General features: G+C 46.0%; 2 protein-coding genes across 2 annotated transcripts; one reads left to right on the plus strand and one right to left on the minus strand.

Annotated features, from left to right (window-relative positions):
• Positions 1-3,155: 3,155 nt before the first annotated feature.
• LOC128710247 (uncharacterized) lies at positions 3,156-21,609 on the minus strand. The gene is made up of 11 exons (XM_053805293.1): positions 20,451-21,609; positions 15,393-16,328; positions 13,603-13,788; positions 12,871-13,041; positions 8,096-8,320; positions 7,752-7,958; positions 6,710-6,920; positions 6,473-6,605; positions 5,591-5,797; positions 5,236-5,522; positions 3,156-5,157 (listed from the first exon to the last, which is right to left on the minus strand). The coding sequence occupies exons 1-11, from the start codon at positions 21,607-21,609 to the stop codon at positions 3,156-3,158; spliced, it is 5,724 nt and encodes a 1,907-aa protein (XP_053661268.1).
• Positions 10,967-12,343, plus strand: LOC128710249 (dynein axonemal assembly factor 4-like). Its single transcript, XM_053805295.1, has 2 exons — positions 10,967-11,938; positions 12,107-12,343. Exons 1-2 carry the CDS (start codon positions 10,967-10,969, stop codon positions 12,341-12,343), a joined length of 1,209 nt encoding a protein of 402 aa, XP_053661270.1.
• Positions 21,610-22,022: the final 413 nt, after the last annotated feature.

Consider the following 22,022-nt stretch of genomic DNA (forward strand, 5'->3'; position numbering starts at 1 on the left):
AAATGAAAACTTCGCAACACCGCTACAGGTATGATCAACATGGATAGAATCTTCTGGTGCATTTCTCTTAGCTCCCCCACAATGGTGTACTTTCTTTGTTTGCACAGATTTTCTGCTTCTTTTCTCGTACGCAATTTCTTATGCTTCCTTTTTTCACACATAATTACACACTAATAAACCATGCATGCCGCTATCTGTTTGGGCTGCTTGCCTACTTGTCCAACACACCGCTTAATGCTCCGGGCCGTGCGTCTGAATCACGTAGTGCGCAGGGTGGGTAGTTCGTGATAAATCGTTACCATTCCCTAACTCATCTGGACAATTTCCATCGAATCGCACCCTTCTCTTAGTTTCGCCAATTTGTATCAATTATCGCTAGATGTCTAATATGTTTCTATTGTTTCTGGTTCTTCGCTCACACTAAGTAACACCACATATGATTAATTAATGTTCTCGTTAGCACTATGTTTTTTGTTGTTGCACTGACGCTGGACCACACATCTTTGTGCACCTTCACATGTGGGCTTTGCCGGAACTCGCTCACGGATCCTGGTGAGCGGACTCCATCAAACGAGGTTGCTGCTAGGTACAATTTGCATTCTAAAAACCCTACACTCTGCTCTGCTAATTGTTGTAACGTACGGGGAATGCCCAAAGCATCTCTTACGGGTTCTACGCCATCCAATCGGATCTACATCCCTATATCACCACGTGTCAGGATCGATTCTAGTTTTTCGATATTAGCTCGGATTTGTTCTCTTTTTGATCTTCTTGGAAGAAAAAATAAAACGTGCCTAAATTCAACAACCAACATTAATATCAAATTTTCGTATATATGTACTCTACTACACTACGCGCTTCGCTTCGCGCGGTATTGGTGTATTGTAAAAGGGAGCTAGTGGATTGACTCTCATACCCGTTCTACTAGCCGCATCAATCCACCCGGTGCACTTGTAGTCAAAATTTGCTCTAAATATCACTAAAAGATCGTTTCTATTGTTTGCTATAAACGATTGGTTGATGAGCTAGGATAAAAAATTGTACGAAGTCGATGTAATTTGGTGCTATTTCAGAAAGTCAAAGCTGGTCGTTGGATCATTCCTTGTTGCTATTGCAATGGTGAATAGTTGTGTTCTCTATCGATCGTTGTTTCAATTGGTCTATCTAGTGTAACGGTTGCAATGCCATCGGTACGTCCGTTGACGAACGGCAACCATGCCATCAAATCATCTCATCAGTCTGGGCCTACCATGTCTCCTTTGTGTTACAGACCGAACGGGGCTTTGCGGTTCGGATGGTCTGGTCACCATCAAAATGACAGTGGAAAGCCATTATACACCTTACAGAGCTGTTTTTCGTCAGAAGACGATTATGGAGAATGCTAGAGCTATGAAAGTTATACACATTCTTAGCATGGACAGAGTGGCCGAGACAGTACACTGACAAATAATTGCATGTTGCTGTCGGTGCTCCTTTCTAAGTAATGAAGGATAAAGTTTTGGACAACTTCAAAGTTGTTGCCCAAATTTATTGCTGCTAAAACAGGGACCGTCTTTTTTTGTTCTTGACCAAATGTATGATATCCAAGTTTGGTGTGTGTATGTGTTCTTCAGCTTTTCGACCTTCCTGTTGGTGGTTAAAAACACTAAGCTCGATACTATTGGTAAGGGGTAAATATGGTAAGGGGTTTGGTTCCTTCACATCTCATCTGTTGTGCTTAAATTCCTTACTTCCAATTGTGCTACTGCACATATTGATTTAGATTGTGTGAGATCGATGAACTGATGTAATTGAAAAAGCAATCCTTTCCCTTGTTTTGCTACGTGCCTCTTTCAATTGCACTCTAACATATACGCACGAAAATAGGATGGTTTTCTCCCACTTAATTCACTGGCTTTATTTTACTTGCTCAATGTGTACTTGCGAACCCGCTAGTTTCATTTCACTAATATACTCTAGTCTAAATTACGTTCCTCCGCTAAGCTGCTCACTCTCCATATAAAAGGATTAAAGAAAAACATCTATCATCTGCCATTGAGAGTAATTGATTTGAGTTTGTGTGTTTCCGCCGTACGGATCGTACCCCTGCGTTAGAACACGTAAAAATTGATGTACCTGCTGTGCCTATAACTTAACTCGTGGCAAGCGTATGAGGGCCCCGTAAATAATAAAGCAAACTATTTATTTAAGTCAACAACTTTTACATCGTGATCGAATAGAAACAATTGTCATATAAGGCTAATTAAGATATGTGACTGGTAGAATGAATTATGTGATAATCCCATTCGGGATTAAACATCCTTGAGAGTTTGCTGCAGAATGTCAAACGTATTTCCATGTGTTGAATTTTTTCTTCTTACGTCATCTTTAGTAAAATTGCCACGAATTAACTTATAGACGCAATCATTCCATTCCAGTGATTTACGTGACATGGTCTATCATTGAACTGCTCTATAGTTGAATTCTCCCACAAAGACACATCTAAAGGTTGGAGGCGTTTTAAAATGCGCGATTATACATCGCCCATCCCCAGAGATCGGCAATTATCGTTCATTAACGGTTTTTGGTATGGGTTTTTTTTAACAGCTTCCCTCCACTTGTTCAATATCTGTTAATGAAAATGATAGCTTCACACTTAAGATGAAACATTCTACTGCCTACGATTTGATTTTTCCTTCCAAATTTTCAAATCGGTGCCATTTCTTATGTCTACAATCGTCTACAGTCTGATCTACAATATTTTCACTTGCTTCACATGCTCGTCGTGGATTAATAAAATCACCAATACGATCGTCACTTTTGTTCGCTCGATGCTAGGGGTTTAGCTTCGCCTCTTGCGCGGAAGTTACTCTTTGCCTACTTAAAACTCGCATGGTCGCTATTAATAATAAGTAAGTTTTACAAAATGTACAGAACTGTGCAATTATAATTTACAAACAAGTCGGCACACGCGTGCTACTTGTGTTGTGACTAAACTACCGCGGATAGGGCATAACAAAATTTGAAACAACAACTACGAATCGGAAATTCGGAAAACTGGTTCATCAATCGTCTGCTGATCGGACTATCACATCGTTCTCTTCGCAGGACGTTCTCAACCAATGCTAGGCAATCGCGCTGCCGGCTATGTGCTTACTTCATTCACGGCCGTTAAATTAAATGTCCGCCATATCCCGATTGGAATGTTCGATTGCGGCCAACAGATCATGCTTTTGGCGCACGTAAAGCCGGCCCTTACGCCATGGATTCTGGAGCTGCAATGGTCGGAAATCGTCACGCAGACATCGTTCCCGTGCGCCTATCACGGCCACCAAACAAAAGTTGTCCAACCGCTCCGGTGTGTAGATGGGACCTTCGCGCCCTTTCAGCACTACTGCCATGTTCAGCTGTTTCACGACCAGATCGATCACTTCACGCGCGCTCGTTTTGGGTGTAACGCGAAGCTTCAGTGATGTACCACTCGGTAAACCCGTTTCGTAGGCTGCATACACTTGAAGGATGCTGGTGGCGTTGGAGACGGTGGTGGAAGTTCCTCCTGTCGCCCCCTCTGTCGTCGGTTCCGATACGCTTGGTTCTGGTGTTTCGCCGGTGCTAGACGGCAACGTCGGCTCTACGGTGATAGCCACGGAGTTTGGAGTGAGCGGTTCAGGCGCTGGAACCGTTGTCGCTTCACGCGGTTCTGTCGCATCCTGCTGTTGGTAGGATTTCGCTTCATTTTGCAAAGCTGCAAGCGTTGGCTTAAGGTACGTTGTTGTTAGGATGGGTTTAGTCTCCTCGAATATTTCCATTTCCTGCTGTTGCTCCCGTTCAATAAAGTTGATCGCTTTTAACGCCTGATCTCGGGACTTTTTTGCCAGCAATTTAAACGGTACGGCACCTGCGGCAGTGGTTAGTGAAGCCTGCTGTGCTGCACCAGTTGTAGTCGGTTGTTTGCTGGAATTTTCAATATCTTCTACGGGAAGCGACACTTTAGTTACTAGATTTCCTGGACTAGTGGTTGGTACCATCGGCACAAGAAAAGGTGAGCGGACGTTCAGTAAAGGACTGGATGTAGCTGAGTAGCTGGAGTAGATGGTGGGTGGTCGTTTTTTACTACCAGCGCCCATTCCAACGGTTCCACCCGAACTGGCATGCTTTCCCTCACCTCCATGGTGATGAGAACTGTTCAGCGTATCTTCCGATCGTGATGGAGGCAATCGAGGCACCACTACAAACTCCTTTTCCGGCTCTACACCCGTCACCGAATAGTAGCTGCTATGCGTCGCGACCGAATTCGAGTCCGCACTGTTCTTTCGCGAACCTGCCTGGCTAACGTTCAGAAACCGTGCACTGTTGTACTTCAGCAATTGTTCGGATTTGGAGTGTTCCGCATCGAGCAGACCATTGTGGCCGAGCGTATTTTCTACAGCCGGACCGGGCCACGATCCTCTGCCCGGACTGCTCTTGTGAAAGCTGTTCGCACCCGGTGCTGTGCCAGGTGGATGAAGCAGTTGACTTTCACTGGCCCCCTTTTTCTTATCACCGTTTTTGGGTAGCTTACCGAAGTAGGTAGTCTTGTAGTCCAGTATTTGTTTCATATTTAGCTCGGGCATATTGGCTCGATCGCGTGCATATCCGATCACGTCCATCAGCCATCGGACACCCTTCCAGATAGTGTTCAACCCACCCGACAGCTCTTGCAGCTTCGCCAATCGATCTTTGGCCTTCTGCAGCTCCGAGCTACTGAATGCCTCTCGATGTAGGTGGTTCGCAAGCATCGTGTCCAGCTCAAGAATGCAGGACAATCGGGAATACTTCTGTATAATGTTACTCTGGTACGTTTTCAGATGTATCATCTCAAACGCTTGTATCGGCATGGAGAACAGATCGCCGCGTTGCAGCAAACTTTCCTTCTGTCCTGGCACTGCACAGCTACTCTCGGCCGGTGGGCAAATGATCAAGAAGCTTACGTCCGCATTCAGCTCGATCACTTCCACGTCGTACAACCGATGGGCGACGGCCACATCCACCGGTATATCCATGTACTGGAACAGATTGTGGACGGCTTTCGTGAGCATTTCGAGAAAGTGTAGCTGAACCTCGGTAGGGCCTTGATGTTTCGGTCGAAATTCCAAAATGCTAGAGGGTTTGTGCTGTTTGATTAATTCCCATTCCTCGCTTAAAAGGGAACGATACAAAATAGGTAGGTTTAATTCAAAGGATCACATGTTATCGTTGGGATGATCTTATACTTACGCCGATATATGAGGATTGTCACGAATTTTACAGTGCGGAAGAACATTTGGTGCCTTTACCGGTACCACTACCTGTATGACGTCCACTGAGCTTTGCATCTTCAGATAGCCGACGTACAGGCCTCTCGAAAGGCGTATGTTCGAGACCTGATGGTAGTTGATCTGTTCCTGGATGGAGTTCATTAGAATTTCGTTGATACTGCTGTCCTCCGTCGAAAGGGCGAGCTTTTTGTGAATTTTATTCAACGGTATCCACCGGGAGTTGAGCACCGATACCGCTTTAGGACTCTGTAACGTAAAGAGTTGGTGATTTTAGTTGGTACATTTCAGAGAAAGTTTTTAACCGGATTACTGACCTTAATACAGTTTACACAGGATAGCACTACCGTGCCATGGACATCTCGTAAGGGGCGGTAGAACAGTTGTCCCAGGTCGGTAATCGATAGCGCTGACTGCATCTGGCATGCGGCTGATAACAGTTTTGTGCGAAAGTGTATTGCCGACGATGCATTCCGTTCCATGTCCATTCGTAGTAACTTCACGTCGTCCCATGTACAGGCAACCTAGCAGCAGGTAAAGTGGTATGTTTATATTTCACTGTGTAATTTTTCTTCTGTTTTGCACTTAAGAAGACCTATAAATTAACTACAGTTTTATTAGAATTTGTGGCTAAAGTACATCTCATGAAACCCCCCTAAAATGTTCAATTTTAAGTCAAACGCTTAGTACGGCACGATTAGACCGAGCGATATGTTACATTTTTTATGTGTTAAGAGAATAAGAGGAAACACGCTCATCGAGATTGACTATCATTGCCACAAATGTGAACCATGCCCAGTGCACGCACTTGTCAATAACAATTTTTCCTTGCTTTTCACGACCGCAAAGCAATGAATGACCGCTCTACCCGCACAACGGATAGGCAAGGATGGGCCGGAAAGGCTTTATCAAATTGTCCAAACATGCACGTGGCAAGGGAAATTGAAAACCTCGGGAGAAAAACGGTACCCGGACATAAATATTGCTCCAGTGTCGGGAAAGCACTAACAGCACCACAGCAAAATGGCATGAATAAATAAAATTGCACCACTCTAGTCTACAGTCTTGGGGCGCTGGAAATGTCAGCCGCTTGGGGAGTGCTCGAAAGTACCGGTTTGGACGGTTTCGTAATTTTTACTGATTTAACTCATTCCGCTGGGTCTTTCTCGCCGGGTTTACACGTCAACGCCTTGCCTCACCTTCATCAGCCAGTAGAAATCCGTGTGCAGATTGCTGGTGAAGGTTTCATCAATCTCAATTACCGGAACGAAGTCTTCGTTAGTGAGCAATAGCTTATCCTCATGGTACAGGACGCAGGCTAAGTAGATCCCCCTGCAAAGAGTGCGGTAAAGGGTAAATTTGAAACGATACGTTGTCCAATCGCAGTCAAGAGAAAGAGAGAGTGAAAGCAAGAAAGAACGGTGAAAAGGACTTACCGTTTGAGATTCTTCTGAAATTTGGACGCTGCCGAAAACAGTTGCTTGATGGTGGTTTTCTTTTTCGTCGCACGCTTCTGCTGCTGTCCACCGTCCAGCGCGATCTCGGATGCATCGTCCGGCCGTGCCAGCCGGACCGCGTTAAACAGCTCGTCCAGATTGCGCTGCTTGCCGGCGAATCGATTGTCTCGACCTTCAACGTCACGCCAACCTGCGGAGAGGAAATTTGGGAACAGTGCCAAAGTAAGGGGGGCGGAAGAATTATGGTCACAAGGGTACGCTACAGGCAATTTACAGTGCAGCACCTTGCCACGAGCGTTTGCGTGTTCAACCACAAGCGGGAAGCGCAACGCATCGCTCGTTACACTTTCATTTTCCCGTGGGTCTCCTATGTGGCTACACTTTTAGTACATCCTTTGGTCTGGTAGTAACGTTGCCACACCACTTTCGTACATCTCGCACGAAACCATCCATGGGTAATGACCAGTTTGGGAAGGCTCGATAGCCATCCTACGCGTTAAGGATACGCATCGAACTGAAAGGTGTACGAATGTACGAACACATTGGCTAAAGAACTACCGACCGTACACGGACGATTCATTTGCCCCACGGGAAATGGACACCGGTACCCATGGAGGTGCCGGTGAGAAAAAAAATAGGCAAACACATTATGCATTACGTGTGTTTGGGAGCGATACTAACGTGAACTTTGTGCGGTGTTGGATCGAAAAAGATAATTATTATGAACCACAACTGGTCGCCCAGTAGTATTGTTGGGAGATTTGGAAGTACGATAAACGTACGTTCTTTAATTGAGTATGGAGGCGCACATTTATTTGTACCCATCCGACGGGGGTCATTATTCGCTATGGTTGTTGCAGCTACTTTCAATCACAGTAGAAGCTTTAACCCATTGATAGGACTACTAGCAACAGTGGAGTGCGCATAGTTCAGGTTAAAAAAGGCTCTGGCACGCAAAGTACATCGTCTGTAGCTCAACACTTGTTTTCTTTTTATGTAGCAAATATTTCTGTTTTCTTACTCGACGGTACAACACAGTTCGGGACGGATAGTTTGTACGGTCCCCAGCCCTTCACGTTGCCGGCACACGCACGGAAGAAGTATCGTCGGCCCTGGATCAACTCGCTCAGATTGCAGACCGCACCCATGCACCCATGGAAGCTGCACCATTCGCTGATTTCACGTTCACCCACAACGTTGCTAAAATCCGAACGGGATGACCATTGCACTGCAAACCACCGCAGAGCGCATAAAAGGAGAAACGAGAAAATAAGTGTGTTTTATATCGTGATTATTAGTATCAGTATGCAACGTGCATCGCCGGTACCGGTCCGGCGAGGTTTTTACTACCCCGATTTAACACACCTTTGAATTTGGTAGTTATGGCACCTTCCAGCGGTTCGTACAACCGCAAGCTAACCGCACTGCAACCGGTCACGTCGATGTCGATACGATTCGGTACATCGGGCGGTTTCGTTTGCTCCCAGCCGAGTATCATCCGCCGGAGTCCCTTTACCCGGCGTTCCCACAGCCCCACCTGCTTATCGATTTCGCTGCCCGTACAGCTGGTAACCGAGGGACCGCTGCTGCCTGAAATTAGGATGCGAGAAATGGGTCCGTGAGTGCATTGACTTGACGAAAATGTGGTAAAAGGCGTAACAAGCAAGGTATCTAAAAGGCATGGACCATTGGATGTCTGATATCTGTAAAATATATTAATAGTAATACAAAAACAGGCATTGTAAAAAAAAAAATTATTAGTTCAATAAAACCCACTCAGCAAGGACAATATTTTTAAGATTTTCTTGTTTCAACATTAATGTGAAATTTGCGCTCTCCTACAGCTGCCATTCAAAAGCGTTTTGCACGTATCGCATTTCTCTTCGGCCACCGACAATAACCCTTATTATGAAAGCTCCTCCAAGGTGAACGGAACCGAGTGCAAGTTGCACCAGGTCGCGCTTTTGAAGATTCAATTTCCCATCGGTTCGCCAAGCATCCTTTTATTTTGCCCTTGTAAGGCAGAAGTTGCGCAGTTTTTTAATCACAGAATATGGGTTCGGTTTCGAAATGGAACCAATCCGACGGTGCACACCAAAGGCGCATTGAATTACCGCTTACCGATGGAGCGTTTTCTCTTGTGGGTGCCATCGGTATACAATCGGCACTGGAGACGAATGGTGCTGAGTTAGATCTTCCCACTGTAATGTGATTATTCGCGCATTTAAAAGGAACAACGCAAATGGCATTTGCCAGATGCTGTAGGGAAGGAAGGCAATCGAACACAGCATGGAACTGATCTTCTTGATGCATATTTTATGCAATAAAATCTCCTGCGTGGAGGAAAGAGTTCTGTTGCAAGATTTGTTTTGCGCTATGATGTAATCGTTGGTAAGGAATGGAAAGAAACTCTAGTTTTCTTTCGATTCCTTGCCAAAATAGATGACTTTATGGATGTTTTATTCAATAGTTTGTATAGTGTAGGAAAGTATAAGAGAAAATACAAAAATAAAATAAAATAGATGATCCAAGCTAAAATGATGTAGATAAAGCACAACTGTACACTTCAACAGTTGAAATAAAATTTGAAAATAATAAATGTTTCGAAACGGATCGGCTTGGAGACAATTTCACTTTGAGATGATGTGCAAGAAAAAACTTCTCAACGAACAGCATTGAAGGATCTCTAGAACACATTGTGAAGATACTTCTACCTTACGAACAATTCAATAAAGTAAAACTTTATCAAGAACTCGCTGTCGTACGTGAGCTCAAGTGGCCAGTGGAAGTTTATTGAAGCAGCTCTAGCGTAGAACTCTGGTAGGATTATGTGCACATATGCTATGAGATCATTACACAACCAAACAACGCCATTGGATATTCGATTACGTGTCAAATAGCACATCACCTGACCAATTCTTCCAGCGATTGCATACCATATCGGGCCGGAATATTACTACACTGTGACAATAATACTTCCGCCTGTAGCGCGCGTCATGTACTGCATTAATAACTAACATGGGGTGGCGGCGGTGTAATACATCAACCAGAACCAAGAAACACAACCCCTGTATCTACCAGGACCGACACTGACACGGCACGTGTTGGGGAGCGTGAGTCCGATGGTACAATTTATGAAACTTTCAACTCAATCTCATAACAACAAAAGAGCATTATAAACGGCCAAATTAAAACAGCACTCGAAAAGTCAGACCGAGACAACCAGGTTGTTGTTTGGACCACACTTTTGCGCCAAACTTCCCGCCCCGCAAAAGATGGTCCGTTTTAACTTTGAATGTAAACCCCTGCCCTTTTGAATTGCAATTGCAAAGTTCTTCACAAACTATACTGCTCATCGTTCCAGGACGCTGAGCACCGGCGCAAAGTCCCTGCTGTGGGCGGTGGCACACAACTTATTTAGTTCATTACATTTGGCCTCGGCTTTTTTTGGTGCTGTGTGTTATCCTCTCCTGAGTTCACAGCCAAAGTTGCCAAAGTTTGTAAATGCTGATGAAGTAGACGAAGAACAGGAAGAAAAGCACCGTTCTGTTACGGTGTCCAGTTTGCTACGGTGGAAAATCTTTTGGACGAAGCCCGCTGGAAGCAACGAAAACCACTCAGCACGGCCAGGTGACGTGTGTAGCACCAGGGGCTCCGTGTTAATTCGGTGTGGCACCACTACTGTGGCTGAAATTCCCCAGGCCTTTTTAGTTGTCCCCCTTCCCCCCAACACCAGAATGATTTGGTAAAACAAACCAGCACAACGTTTTTAGGTTGCTTTTAACGCGTAACTTCGAACGAAACATCCGTTCCGACAAAGTAAATTCCAATTTTTGGAAAGCGAAAACTTCTTCGCCATGCAGGACTGTTTGGGAATTTAAAACAACTTCATCACCAAAACAAGAGAATAGGATTTTTTACTTCTTTTTCCTGCGTAGCCCTGTTTGTCACATCATTGTGTAAAAGGAACAATTATTAACTTACTTTGTGGTTTCTTCCAAATTGGAACAACTCTCTACGATTTTAAATATGTTGCCACAAGCTCACATCTAGATGTCGCTACTGGTGTTAACTTTGCGCGAAGGGAAGTGTTCGATGTGGTGGCATAAAGTAGACAACTATTCGTTATGTTGCCCTAGCAACTAGCCCTGCATTGTTGATGGCACAGTCAACGTAGTCTGGCATTGTTAAGGTATCCGATTTCTTCTGGCCAACCAGCAGCAACAGAAAACCATCATGCCACTGATACCGAAAAATTACACCTGGCAGCAGAGACTCCGCCCGTCCGCCGATGACCCACAACACGGTGAGGGTGAATCGTCCGACATTGTACTGCGCGTGCCGTTTCCCGGGAATCGTTTTCAACCGGACGACATCTTCACAGCGGAACAGTTTCTGAAAATTTCGCGTGCCCCACACTACTGGGAATTGTTTCTGTGCCACTCAATCGATCCGGATGCCAGCCGCTGTACTATCCTGGAGAATGAGGTAGTATTCGAGCTGGTCAAGCAGGACCCGACGGCCCATTGGGACGCGATCGAGTTGGATGTACCGCGGGCGGAAAGGACAGCCCTGAAGGAACGCTATCTAGCGCAGCACCAAAAGCATTTGGAGGAACGGTCGAAGCAACGAGCAGTGGAGAAGGATCGGAAAAAGAAGGATGAAATACATCGCCAGATCGAACGGGAACGGACCGATCGGTCCGCTATCGACACGCTGCTAGAGGAGTCAAAGCGACGCGAACTGAAGCGGATGGAATTGGCGATGGTAAAGGAGTACCGTCCAGATCCTACAAAACATCAACCGGCGAGTCGTCCAAGTTCGTCCAGTATCTTCCATTCCACTGCTGAACCGTGTGCCCCTGATGCATCACCGCCGGCAGTGCGCTGTTCCGGTACGCTCGTGGTAACGTTCAGCGAACGAACTTTCGTTACACCAAAGCGGGAATCGATGGAACAGGCCGAACAGGAATGGACGCGCAAGCAGGCCGCCGCCCGCCGTGCCGTGGGCTTCGCCGATGACGATCTACGACCGGACGAACGAAATCCCGAGTGGCTAAAGCAGCGGGGCGATACGTTTTTCCAGCAGAAAAACTTTCTTGCCGCCATTTCGGCGTACAGTGCCGGTATACGGCTTACCAAGGATTACTACGCGCTGTTCCTGAACCGGTCCGCTGCACACTTGGCGCTCGAGAATTATCAACGCTGTGTACGTGTCCGGGATCTTTCCAATCCTCCGGGAAGCTCCGGGAAGGGAATGCTCCGGGAGGATGGATGCACGATAGAGCATAAACTTTCAAAAAGACGGATTTTTCTTTTGGCTAACGATGTTTCTTTCTCTCCCCGGGTGCGTGTATTAATGCGCGCCCATATACAGGCAGAAGATTGTTCGGCAGCATTGGAACTTTTGCAACCACCGGTCGAAGCGAATCGGAAGGCACGGGTTTCGTGCTTGGCTCGACGGGCCGCGGCACTCGCGAAGCTGGGATTTCTCCAGCAAGGATACGACGAAATGGTGGCCGCCAGTCGTCTTGATCCAGAGGAGCACAGCCTGAGGATCGAGGTGGACCGTTTGAGGCGATGCATGGACGAACAGTCAGAATCAGACGACTGAGCACGGCAGAGGTAATGGGGCAGGTTATTGGGAAGGTGTATTAAAGAGACTTTTATAATGAGTGGATCCTATCTCTCTGCTCAATAAAGTTACGCCAACGAGAAGTAAACACGTGGTTGGTTAAAAAACAGTATCGAATATCAAAGCAGTTATGCGCCAATGAAACGCTGAGCTACAATCTCAACTTCAAAGAAGTGTCTCTTTTAATTGTAATTCTATCAAAGTATCTACCAGTTTTTCTTTTGTGTGGTGGTGCACGATAAATTCACTAAACGTTTCAGTACGCCTTTAATGCTTATCACATTACTTCAAAAAAGACAACCGGCGTATCGTTGATCGTCTTGCTGCTATAATCTCATCAAGCTCAACGGTTAAGTTGAGTTCGAATCTGTGGCGCAATGAACCTCATAATGGACATCAAACGCTCCCGATCGTCCCTGTCCACATCTTCTTTCCTCGCTTCGCACTGATGTGTACAGTACCTAATACTACCGGATAATCTTTTGCATCCACATTCCCACACTTACCGATTATGTTCGAGAAGGTAGTTTTACCGGCATTCGCCCCGGAACCGGTCCGTTCGTTGCTGGTCATGCCCGGCTGATTGCCGTCAAAGTTCCCCAGCTCGTGTATGGTCGCTTCGGCATCGCAGAGCAGATTGTTCAGATGCAGTCCCATGTTGCTGTTGGCCGCGTGCACTAATTGGAAGAGACAGGATGATTTCGTTAGTAAATGGCCATCGACTTGGGTTTGGCGAGGTGGCAGTTATCTTCTAACTGGTAGCCTTAGCGGTAGCGAACGCGTAAAGGACAATCGACGAAAAAAGTACAGCGTGTTCGCCCGCTAAGCAACATGTGTCTTTGGTACACAGCGGCAGGATGGATTGGCTATTTTTAGTCTACGTTATGTATGCGTGACCAAGTAGTTGGATGGGGCCGGGATGCGGTTGCGTTGCGATAGTGAACAGCAGCGACGTCTTGGGGGATACGGGTTTTAATTACAAAGAATAATTAAAAGTCAAGTTTCCTCCCAAGTGTCAAACAAGGACGCTTTCTAAACGTCTCGCCTGCCGCAATAACGTTCCAGCATGCGTCATCGTCTCGAGTTTAAGTACTAAAAATAAATACACTAAATACACGTTGGAAATTGTTTCCTTCTCGTGATAACCTTGAAGGTCGTCCTGCTAAGTTTGGTAAAGTACCATGTGCTTGCCATATGGATAGGAGTTTACACGTGCTCGACTAGGAACGGATACCTACCAGAATGTGCATTCTCGAGGGCACCCTGCTGTAGCAACATTTTAGTCATCGAACGATTATTGCTGAGCACGGCGACGTCCAGCGGTGTGAGACCGTCGCTGTTTAGGCTGTTAACGTCCACGTCCGTGCTTTCCAGGATGGTGCGTGCTTTTTCCAGGTGGCCATGCTCCACGGCGGAGAACAGTGCTGCAAAGAGTGTGTGAGTATGAGTATTATGCATTAAAACCGGAAGCTTTCCACTAATGCTCTGCTCTGGTAAGTATTGTTAGCATATGTATGTTACGGGTCCGTTTCTATCGTAATCTATGAAAGTTTGAATGCTATTCCCAAAATCTAACACACTTAATGCAATTGAACAATTCAATGTAGTTCATTTGTTTTCTAACCTTACTCATGTATTATTCATGATCTGTAGAATGAAGCTGGACGAAAGCGACCATTATGCGTGTTACAGCCCTTGTGTGGTTAACCATTCAATTTCAATTTCAAAGCAAATTAGTTACGTGATGTAAATTACCGAATAATTCGTCGCGTAGTGATTCTAATTGCATATCAATACCACCTGTCCGTACACTGCCGTAACATTGTTCGTTATGCTCGCACTTTCGCCATATCCATTACAAACAATGCATTGCACAGCACTTAGAAGAATGAAAGTGATGCGTTATTTTAAAACCAATACCACCCTGCGACACGCGGTGGTTCGCCGCAACATTGCGGAAATCAATGATTGGTAAAGTGCTTGGCAATACACGCCATTAACAGGCTCCCACGCGTAACATCCAAATTGGGAGGGCAAAGGTGTCCCTTTCGCAAAGCACGGATGGTTTCGTATTTTAAAAATAACTTATGCACATATATCCCAATCTCGCCGGAAACGCGCTAAAATGACCGTGCCCTGCAGTGTCAAGTATGACAGCTGTCCCATTTGGTTATGTTTTATCATGATGTACCCGGCGCATTTGCCGGTATCACGAGATTTCGTTTAGACAGTGGAATAATGATTTATGCAACTGAGCGCCTCGAATTCTCAGCCGTCCCCGATGATGCACGTCCTGCCATCGGTACCACCACCCGCAGGCAATCGCGATAATTGCGCATGCATAAGTGATGAAACCTTACGCATATTGATACACTCGATGGTGCGTGCTCTATCGTTCGGTTTAATGAATGAATGCGATTTAAACGTGTTTATCACTTTCCGGATGGGTGGGCACTGTTTAATTGAGCCGATTTATGATGAGCTGACAATGATGAGGTCCTTCCTCGACAATCTGGGTGAGTAATTGAGCTTTCGGTCGGCTGAATCCATAAATAACGATGTGTCTTTGTGCGTACGTACGCTAGATTTGTTAGTTTAGTTAATGAGAAATCGATTTTTAAAACTTGTCTATCATCTTAGCTAATAAATTCCACTATGATAAAACGGAAACCAAGCAATTTGAAAAAAGTTTCACATCTAATACTGGTTGATGAATAGACTAATATTTGCGTAACACGTGCCAAAGCTTTCAAAATATGGTGCGCAGTGTAATTCGGGTACAGGACCGCCTAATTGGTAGAGCAAACAGTAGCGCCCCTAATAGACAAACACCACACAGTGTTTTGATAGCGATCATGTACAAATTGAGCTGAATTATGAACGCAATGGGCTAGCACGCAAACTATGAATTTCCTGTACCACCTACACGAGTAATATTTCTGACAAAAAGCACAAAGAATTAATCCCCTTCCACATCCGTGTTGCCCGGTTGTTGTAATCAAACAAATGCCCACAAGTGGTCCCGTACCGTGCAGATGAATGTTAATTTGGGTCAGCTTGTCTAGTTGTGCCTGCAGCTGCTTGTGCTGCTTCTTCGTCGGAAGCTTCTTTTGCTTCCAGTAGGACGGTGGTGCCGCTACCGACTGCTGCTGCTGTTGCTGCTGGTACGATGGCAACGGAGACACACTTTTGGCATTATGTACTGCCAAAACATCGACCGAGTTGGTTGTACTGTAGGTGGTGATTGTAGTGCCATTGTTTCCACCACTGTTGCTTAAATTATGATTGTCGCTTACGGTGAGCCGATTCGATCGCAGCAGCAAATGTTGCGCATTGCGTGCGTTCCGTTCCGCTTCCGCATTGGCATTGCTAGCCGCGTGACGACTCTTGCCACTCTTCGGCTCACCCGCGTCCGTCTCCTCAACGGAGCTGGTCGAAAGGTGGCGCGTTTTCTTAATAATTTTCGGCGAATGTTGCCGGTGCTTTGGTAGTATTACGGACTGCTGGGATGCTGCTGATCCAGCACCCGCACCCGGTGGATGCTGCTGGTGGGGCAGAAGATACTCCATACGGCTGCCGGAAGCGGACGAGGAGCAGCTGGAAAGGTTCGGCGAACTGGCGCTTGAGATGCGGTTCAGTACGGGTGAGGTGACCGCAGCCAGCAGGGAACCGAACGGAGAGTTTTTGGGTTTCCTTCGTCCCGGGCTTCGGGATAGCTCATCTTCGTACGTTAACGAAACCGTACTGGTGGTGGTGGCGATTGTAATGGGCAGGGATTGAACGGATGCGGTAACGGTTTGTGTTTCGATCGTGGAGAGCGAACAGCTGGAACTGGCGGCCGATTTGTGCCCGGGTGATGTTGATGCTTCAGCCGGTCGTGGTATAATGCTGGGACAGGGCACGCGACAACTTGGCAGCTCTAGATTTGAGAGTGACCTAGTGACCAGCTCCGGAAGGCTGATTTCTGTTCAAGCGGGAACAAATAATGAAAAGAAAACGAGAAAGAAAACAAGAAAACAAAATATGTAATAAACGTAAAACGAAATCAAGTAAATGTAACTAAAACAACAAAGATATACTATTAACTAAAGAAACTAACAAAGAATGTTAAAGTCACCTTAAAGTCGAGAGGGATAAAAATGAACTAACCCAAAAAAAGAACAAAACTGTTGCAAAAACAAATGAGCAATATTTTTTCTCTTGAAGTAAGGATATATTAATTGCGTACGATAAAAGTTACAATTTCCCACCAGCAGATGTCCCAGGTGAGATGTGCCTCGGTGACATTACCCCAGAAGAATAGGAACAAAAAAGGATTCATCACAGCAAAACGATGTATTTCTTATAGTACAGGACAGCATCATCAATGCTTCCGCCAAGAACACGTATTGCACAGCAAACAAGCAGTTGAAATAGTTGTAAATTGCTCGCAATTTACGTTCAGCGATATCTCACGTAGCTTTCTTCCGCAGTGTGTCTTGGGACGGTGCAGGTCCTGGGACTCCCATCCGGTGTATGATACCGGGGCGGCGTAAAATAGGTGAATCGTTTAATGTGCACACACAAGACACGCAGTGCTTTGCACTAGTTTTCCAACACCTTCACACTAATGAATGGACCAGTTGATCCGGTCCGGGAGACGTGATCTAACCATTCAGTCCAAGGCTTGGTTGGTTTCGGTTAAGGACTATGGATGGTACTGCAAGACAGAACGACATGCCCGGGTTTGAATGGTGTTAATCTGAAGCATTTATTGTTCGGACAGCTGTGCAGTTCTACTTGAGCCACACCGAACATGCATCCCAGTTGGTAACGCTTCATGCATCTTACTCTGGGCGATTCATTCCTCGGCATGGCTGCGGACGGCTTTCATCTAGCAAAAAGGAGCTTAATGTATCGTCATTCATTAGCGAGCTGGATGCGGCAGGTTTCTTTGCCCGCTGCTCATACCTATGGAGGACCAATCCTTCCGGCGGAGGACGTGCAGTGGCAATGGTGGTAGGTTTTGTAATTCATTCCTTCGTACGAAGGAAATTTAATATTTTTAAAGCGTGCTTTCTCTCTCACTCTCTCTCTGTCTCTCTCGGTCTGTCTCTACGACGTTTCTCTATGCACCTTCGTGTGTTGATAGAAGAAACAATCCTTTCGCCTGTAGGTGGGACCCATTGCGTCTCCCACTGGTTGGTGGCTGTGCTAATGGAATAACCGCCGCCCGTACCCAGCGTTGTGCCCCCTAGCAGCCCTCCCTTTTTGTGCAAGGATACTGCTTGAACCTCATCAGTCCTTTTGCCACAAGCTGCCGTGTCTCGAGTAGGGAAAGCAAAGAAAAACGGATGCTTCACGAAGTGCAGCGGAAAAAAAGGAGCAAAGAAGATTGAAATAAAACACCTTAGAAAAACGGTGTCCTGGGCTTCGTTGCCATCCCCGATATCGTCACACTGCCACAGAAAGTGGCCAAGAGGGTTTCCACCGGGTTGCGTCTCCGTGTAGCAGTAGGAGGACGGCACACACATACACATAAAAAGTGAACACCAACTGGCAGAGCACGGTTTGAACGGTTACTATTTTTATCGCACCACGCGATGCCCATCATTCGGGTCTTTTCCCTTGTAAGTCTTTTGCCTGAGAAAGCGCAACGTTCCACGCGTGTGTTTTTTTTTATTGTTTTTCTTTGCCCTTTGCCATGAACAACGAAAAAACCGGCTTGATGAATCGAAGAGATGGCAACATCTTTTCGAAAGCGAGGCGGCGAGAAGGATGCTGTTTTTGCTCACGTTTCATTCACTAGCGGGTCGAGGGATGGCGGAACGGAACGGTCGCACCATAAATTGCATCCTTTTAACCGCGTTTTTCCAACCCTCTGCCCTGTCACTGTCGCCGATAAGGTAAAGTAATGGTTTTGCACGTGCCACGGTGACTGGGAAATGGACAAAAAGCGTCACGGCGAGACAAATCGACAGCTGGCGATGGATGAGATCCGTCCTCCTTATCAGCTGTTTGATCCGGATCTTGAACGCTCCGGGCACGAAAGTACTCCAACCCAAGCCAGTGTCGAAAAGGGCGGCTTAGTGGTGAGCGAGTGCAATCCATTACACGGTTTTGGATTAAAATGTGCATTTATGCTGGTTTATTGCTTTCCCTTTTCGGTGTGGATATTACAATTCACTAATGTTTTTTTGTGTTATTATGTCTTCTTTAAAGGATCAATTTAGCTGCACTCTGCATGAATAAAAAACTACAAAAGTCTGGAAATTTTAAATTTATAAAATAGAAATTGCATCTTTTTAGGCGAATATACCAAGTATTTTTATTGGTGATTAAAAAATGCTTGGACAAGAGACTTGGATCGGATCAACTTCTTTTCCATATTTGCACAAAATAAAACGATTTCGCTATACGCTGATTTTGCGCATATAAATGGATCGGATTAGTATAAACCATTTTACCTTCAAATTCCCATCACTAAAAGAGATTAAACTAAAACACTGATGCTATTTTTCTTATCATCGATCAACTTTCTTATGACGATTAGGTTTGTAAAAAGCTATTAAACTAAACTCTTTTTACGTTGTATTGATTCCTTCATAAAGATGTAATAATTTTTTGCAACAAAAAAAAAACGGTTCAAAATGTACTTCTATCGATCATAACGAGTTCCTTAGCATTCGTCATTCGTAATTCAATTCAATTAGGAACTGTCAATATTTCCACCAATAAGTTTTCTCCCGTAATTTAATCAATCTTGCTGAGTGCAGAAAGAAAATGCAGCCAAATAAAGGGCAAAGTTTTACAGCCCAACCACCCACCCAACGCTTTGAAAACGAGCCCAGGGTGCTGTTAATAAACGGGGAACGGTAATTACCATTACCATTTTTACTTCTTTCTTTTTCTTTTTGTTAAATGAACTTTTCCGAAGAAACGAAATGAGTGAACCAAACGGATCCTACTTAAAGAGGACCTTCCGGTGTGAAGAGCTGGAAACACGATGACCCAATGACGCGGCACCGGAAGAGGAACCATTTTTCCAATCTAAATATAGAAACCCCATTGAAGAAAAAGTACACACACACACACACAATGTTCCCATTCAAAGGGCACGGAGAAGGAGACTTCCGGGCTCGGGACGACCGTCGGTGCACCATAGTGCATCATCACACTCGAGTTGCATCATCATCACTGTTCGTCCCATTCTTAAGCATTTCAAAAGTTTCCGTTTTATTTTCCTTTGGCTTTTCCACAATTTCCGTCCCTTGGGGGACGGACTTGTACGGCGGAAAGCCGAAAGGAAGCTGTAATACAAGACGGCACCCCGTATGCAGTCATTGCGACCTTGGTCCAGTGTGCAAAGGGTGGAATTGTTATCGCACTTCGAGAGTTCCATTCTGGTGTGTACATAATGGCGTTTGTTATTATATCGATAACTCGTTTCAGTTTGTAATCAGCGCTCGACCGACAGGATTCGATTTGTGCTAACGAACTGTAGCGTGGCAAATTGTTTTCATTCGATACTTTCCGGGCCAGCTCCGACGGTCCGGCAGTGTCTTTGACCAGCAGTTTATGGGATGGAAGCAATATGACACAGCATCGAGAATGAAATAGCGTTTACAATGCAGTTCACATGGCAAAGGTCTGTAGCGTTGAAGTTGCTGCGGGGAATGCAAACGACACATTTAAAATTGAAAATTAAACAAACAATCGCCCAAACCCTCTGGTTTTCTTCGCCGAAGACCACGCCAATTCTACCCCAGCGCCATACGCAAAGAATTGCGTGCCAACTTTTTAAGACTCTCCTCCTGCGCCACCATCGCACCCACGCCAACCCAGCCACAGTACGAACGGTGAACCGATATCCGGATGCAATTTGCCGCTGAGTGTGCAACTTTAGCCTTCACTTGTGCTGAATGAACGGTTGAATAGTTGTTTGCACCCAATCCCACGCCCGCAACAAAAAGAAAAAAAAAACAATGTCAAAGCAGTGCGCGTTTTTGGAAAAGTTTTTCCAGTTCCAATTTCCAACCCAATCCCCCACACGCACGGGGTGTGTGAGAGACGCAAAACCCCGATAACGCTCAGTTCCGAATCTTACTGGTTGTATTGTTCGCCCACACAGATCCTTTCCGTATGGTGGCTGTCCTAGCGACGGTAAGTTGCTGCTGATGATGGGGATGTCCGTGTGCTGATGCCGATTGCTGGTCAACCGGTCGGTTTGGTATTTCGACTTCAGCCGTCACCTTTTCCATCTCCCGTAGCGGTGTTTTCCCGCCGATTACTGCCAAGCTGGTGCTGGAGTGTTCTGGTTCTTGTTTCTGTTGCTTTCGAACCACTTTTAAGTTCGTGCGCTGATCCGTTGCCGGCGAAGTTTCTACCCGCTGGGTAGCATTTGCCACCGGGCAGGACGTATGGGATGCTGCTTTCACGTGCACCACGCTGGAACGCTCCGTTGGGAGGGTGACGGTGTTAGGTTCTGGTGGCCGTCGGTGAACTTTCAGTGAACTTTGAACACTGTTCGTTCGGGAAAATCCTTCCATAAGCAGGGCGGCAGCTTTCGGAGGAATGTTTTCCGGTAGCGTAGCACATTCCGCTGCCTCGGACGAGTCGTCCGCGGTGCGTTTGTCCTGCAGGACCTTGGTCTGTAGACGACGCAACTCGTTGTAGGTGATTTTGAGTTTGTGCAGCTTGTGTCGTAAGCTACGCCGCATATCATCGCTGGCGGATCGTGTAAAGTGCAGGCTGGAACTGGTCCGGCTGCCGGATCGCTTCGTGATGCTGGCCGGTGGAGATCTTGCCAGGTCACCGACGGTTGGTAGATGGCAGTAAGCCGTACGTGCACCGTTCCCGCCACCGGTAGCGGATGCGACGGTTTTATGTTTTAGCTTCGTACGCAAGCTACGCAACGAGTTAAAGGACGATCGCATCGAGTGGCTGCGACGAAAGTGTTGCGATCCATCGGTAGATACTGCCGGTGACGATGGCACTGTCAACCGTACCGTAGTTGATGGATTGTTGACGGCACCCGAATCGGAACCTGTTGTTACGACGGATGACACGGAATCCTGCTCGTCCGCGTACGTTTCACTGCTATCGTTGAACACGGCATTGAAGTAACAACCGTCGGCCGTTGGCCCATTGCCGGTGGTCGCGTTCGGATGGTACGATGTATTTTTGGTTTCACCGCTGCCATAACCCTCACAGGCCAAAACGTGCCGAACGCTTGTTTCACTGTTTACACTGCGTATGTCCTCCATTTGGTTTTATTCTATCTGTGACTCAATTGCTGGACAGGAATGGGGCTGTAATATGATGAAGGATTACAAATCAACAACAAACCGTAGCTTTATCAGCGGGACGCGTTTCGACGGCGTTGAACACAAAACGGGACATTTTAACCGTGAAGAGTGAACGAGAAAGCGTAGAACTAAATCCTAGCCCATTTTGCCGATGTTTTGGTGGCACTTTTGTTGAAGTACATTTCAAAAATAAATGGATTTAAAACACTAGTTTCGTTACTTGTCTCTATCGTTACGACTTTTGAAACATACATCCCATCCCAGCGCGAGAGAAACCCTGAAAAATAAACTTCAATTCTTTCTCCATTCAATTACTGATGCATTACTCGTCCAATCGAACATTTAATCGAAATCGATTCCACTGCTGCTGT

This window comes from Anopheles marshallii, chromosome 2, assembly GCF_943734725.1.
Source record: "Anopheles marshallii chromosome 2, idAnoMarsDA_429_01, whole genome shotgun sequence".
Lineage (NCBI taxonomy): Eukaryota > Metazoa > Arthropoda > Insecta > Diptera > Culicidae > Anopheles > Anopheles marshallii.

What these genes read in the sequence shown, in the direction of transcription:
- LOC128710249 (XM_053805295.1), top strand. Translation starts at nt 10,967, where the DNA reads ATGCCACTGATACCGAAAAATTACACCTGGCAGCAGAGACTCCGCCCG. An exon ending in TCGAGAATTATCAACGCTGT is followed by an intron (nt 11,939 to 12,106) that starts GTACGTGTCCGG and finishes GCCCATATACAG; the next exon opens with GCAGAAGATTGTTCGGCAGC.
- LOC128710247 (XM_053805293.1), bottom strand. Translation starts at nt 21,609, where the DNA reads ATGGAGGACATACGCAGTGTAAACAGTGAAACAAGCGTTCGGCACGTT. An exon ending in GTGGGCGAACAATACAACCA is followed by an intron (nt 16,329 to 20,450) that starts GTAAGATTCGGA and finishes CCGCTTGAACAG; the next exon opens with AAATCAGCCTTCCGGAGCTG. An exon ending in CATAACTACCAAATTCAAAG is followed by an intron (nt 7,959 to 8,095) that starts GTGTGTTAAATC and finishes GGTGGTTTGCAG; the next exon opens with TGCAATGGTCATCCCGTTCG.